Source organism: Corylus avellana, chromosome 5 (genome assembly GCF_965113065.1).
Source record: "Corylus avellana chromosome 5, dhCorAvel1.hap1.2, whole genome shotgun sequence".
Classification (NCBI taxonomy): Eukaryota; Viridiplantae; Streptophyta; class Magnoliopsida; order Fagales; family Betulaceae; genus Corylus; species Corylus avellana.
Window position 1 is genome coordinate 13,408,778 of NC_142494.1, and position 3,116 is coordinate 13,411,893.

Below are 3,116 nucleotides of genomic sequence, written 5' to 3' on the forward strand. Positions count from 1 at the left end.
AGGGTGAGAAGGCATGTCCTTGCTGTATGAACTCGACAAGGTCGAAATGGTTAAAACATGGCCATAAGTGGTGTTATATGGGGCACAGGCGATACTTGCCCATGGATCATCCGTGGAGGCGGAACAAAAGAACATTTGACGGCACCGTAGAGCTAGAATGTGCCCCTGATGTACTAAGTGGAGATGAAGTCATAAGCCAATTAGAAGGGATGATGTTTGGGGATGAGAACGCCGGTCAGGCAAGGCAGGCTGAGAAAGAAAAAGGAAAGAAGCAGAAGACAAATACTTTTAATGTGGTGTGGAAGAAGAAAAATATTTTTTTTAGGTTGCCGTATTGGAAAGATAATTTATTGCGGCATAATCTTGATGTTATGCATATAGAAAAAAACATGATGGACAACATACTTGGTACAATACTGGACATTCCAGGAAAAACAAAGGACAACCTCGGCGCTCGCTTAGATTTGCAAGAAATGGGTTTGAGACGTACACTTCATCCATTTGTGGACCCGCATAATGGTAAGACCTATATTCAACAAGCTACCCACACGATGTCCAAGGATGATAAAACACATTTTCTGAAAGTGCTACGAAATGTAAGGGTGCCTGACGGATTTGCTTCGAACATTTCTCGTTGTATACGACTTAAGGACCGTACGATATCGGGGTTAAAGAGTCATGACAGTCATGTATTAATGCAGCAGCTTCTACCTATTGCATTGCGTGGATCACTTCCAAGCAACGTGGTTAGACCTCTTGTTGAGATGTCCACATTCTTCAGGTGCCTATGTTCAACAACATTGACTGAACAAGATATTAACTGACTACAGCGTGACGTCTGTATCACGTTGTGCAAGATGGAACAGGTTTTTTCCCCTAACTTTTTTACGAGTATGGTTCATGTGATCGTGCATCTTATCCGTGAATGCCGACTCGGTGGACCAGTACAATATAGATGGATGTATCCGGCAGAAAGGTAAAATGTGTTTGTGGATATTTTTGCATTTTTTGGTTTAAGGTGCTAATACAGGTCAAGTACTAACTAAACTAAAAATATGTATTGGTTCATTTTTAGGAGCCTTAGAGTATTCAAATCTAATGTGTGCAACAAAGTGGCTCCTGAGAGCTGCATTGCAGAGGGCTACATAGCAACTGAGTTGGTGACGTTTTGTTCGAGATATTTAGAGAACACACCAACCTTTCACAATAGGATACAAAGAAATCCGGATGGTTCGAAGAGAAATGGAACACGAGTCCGGCTCGACCGAATCACAATGACACAGATACACCGGTATATTATGTTCAACTTGGACGAGTTTCATCAATTGCGGACGTAAGTCGAGATCTTTTGCCCGCACCTTGCATGCTCAATGAACATGTGACAGTACTGTTCGTATTGAATTATAATTAACATAATTTCGAATTGTAGGATGCACATGGATACGCTTAGGCGATCATGCAATAGGGGACGAACAACAGAGGCTCAGTTGGAAACCCAACATTATGACTTGTTTTGCGAGTGGTACCGTGACTACGTAAGAATGATGTCATGTTTACCTAAAGCAATTGACGGAGTTATTTGCGTGCTATGTTTTTTAAAATCAACTAAAGTTAGTAACCGTGCGTTTTCATTGTACGTAATATAATCACAGGTCGATCGATTGGACGAGCGATCTAGGAAGGAACTTGGTGACAAAATGGTCATGCATTGTAGAGGGCCGAGGGAGGCAGCAGTCAGATACAATAGATATGTGGTTAACGGCAAACTATTTCACACTATTGTATCTGATGCCAGAAAGAGGACCCAGAACAACGGGGTGTGTGTGCCGACTCTTGATGGCGACACGTACTACGGGAAGTTAACGAAAATACTTGAGGTTGAGTATTACGATAGGACTAAGTACGTGATGTTTAGGTGTGATTGGGCAGACAACACCAAGGACAAGGGGTACAAGGTGGATGAGTATGGTATAGTACTTGTCAACTTCAAAAACCTTGTACACACGGGAGAACTAGTTTCTGATGAGCCGTATGTGCTAACTTCACAAGTTGACCAGGTATTTTACGTACAAGATGATAGGTGCCCAGATTGGGCTTGCGTAGTAACGACCAAACCTAGAAACATATATGACGTTGGTCAGGGTGACGGACATCCAAATTCATGTGCCAATTACCACGAGTGTGAGCCTCTCATACTACCCAGAAATTTTGATCACGATATACTAGATCATATCGAATACGTCAGACACGACTTAGATCTAACCGATGTATATATATTTGTATAGTTAATTTTATATGTATGTTTAGATTGGTAGTTGGTCACTACATGCACATTACATCAACACACTTAATTAATCTGTGCATATGCTAAAATCTGATATATATCTCATGTACCATTATGAGTCATGCATACTTAAGGTAGTGAATATTTCATACATTTTATACCAAATTAATTGGGTTTGTGGTGTTTTTTCACAAAAAAACTTGTTGTGCAAATTTATTTAACTCGCAAGTGCACGAATCGATTGTAATTTAATGGATTGCAAGTGCGAGGTCGATCCCACAGATAATTGTATTTTTGAAAGAGCAATTTATATCTAAACTAATTAAATCCTAATCTAGTTCCAAAAGGGTTTTGATTTTTGAGTTTTGAAAATTAAAGGATAAACATAAACTAAATAAAATAAGTAAATCTAAGGATAAAGGTACTAAGGTTTGGGAATTCACACTCACCAAATTATAACAACATACTTTATGTTCATCAATATTAATCCGAAGTTCTCACAAATTAAATCATAGATATGTTTTACTATGCTTCAAAGAATTAATCAAAATCATCCCATGTATCCATTCATTGACCAAATCACAAAAGGAATCCAAATTCAATTGAAACACCAGATGTATCCGTAGAACAAATCACAAGGGATATCCAATTTTTGTGAGTTAAAAGCTAAGCAATCAATCATATGAAATTATCTCAAATCATCACATGTATCCTTGAATCACAAGAGATATCCAAGAATCACTCCACACAATTGATTAGAAGTAAAACAATTGAAATATAAAACCCAATAAAATCAAAATAATAAAAACTTACATAAAAGTATTGATGTTCT

At 38.4% G+C, this 3,116-nt stretch overlaps 1 protein-coding gene across 1 annotated transcript; it reads left to right on the top strand.

The window, feature by feature from the left end:
* The first annotated feature begins 1,274 nt into the window (after positions 1-1,274).
* Positions 1,275-2,285, top strand: LOC148585811 (uncharacterized). The gene is made up of 3 exons (XM_088516770.1): positions 1,275-1,333; positions 1,430-1,535; positions 1,653-2,285. The coding sequence occupies exons 1-3, from the start codon at positions 1,275-1,277 to the stop codon at positions 2,283-2,285; spliced, it is 798 nt and encodes a 265-aa protein (XP_088372896.1).
* Positions 2,286-3,116: the final 831 nt, after the last annotated feature.

Coding starts and splice junctions, on each gene's coding strand:
- LOC148585811 (XM_088516770.1), top strand. CDS start 1,275: ATGACACAGATACACCGGTATATTATGTTCAACTTGGACGAGTTTCAT. Junction 1,334..1,429: donor GAGTTTCATCAATTGCGGAC/GTAAGTCGAGAT, acceptor TTCGAATTGTAG/GATGCACATGGATACGCTTA. Junction 1,536..1,652: donor GCGAGTGGTACCGTGACTAC/GTAAGAATGATG, acceptor ATATAATCACAG/GTCGATCGATTGGACGAGCG.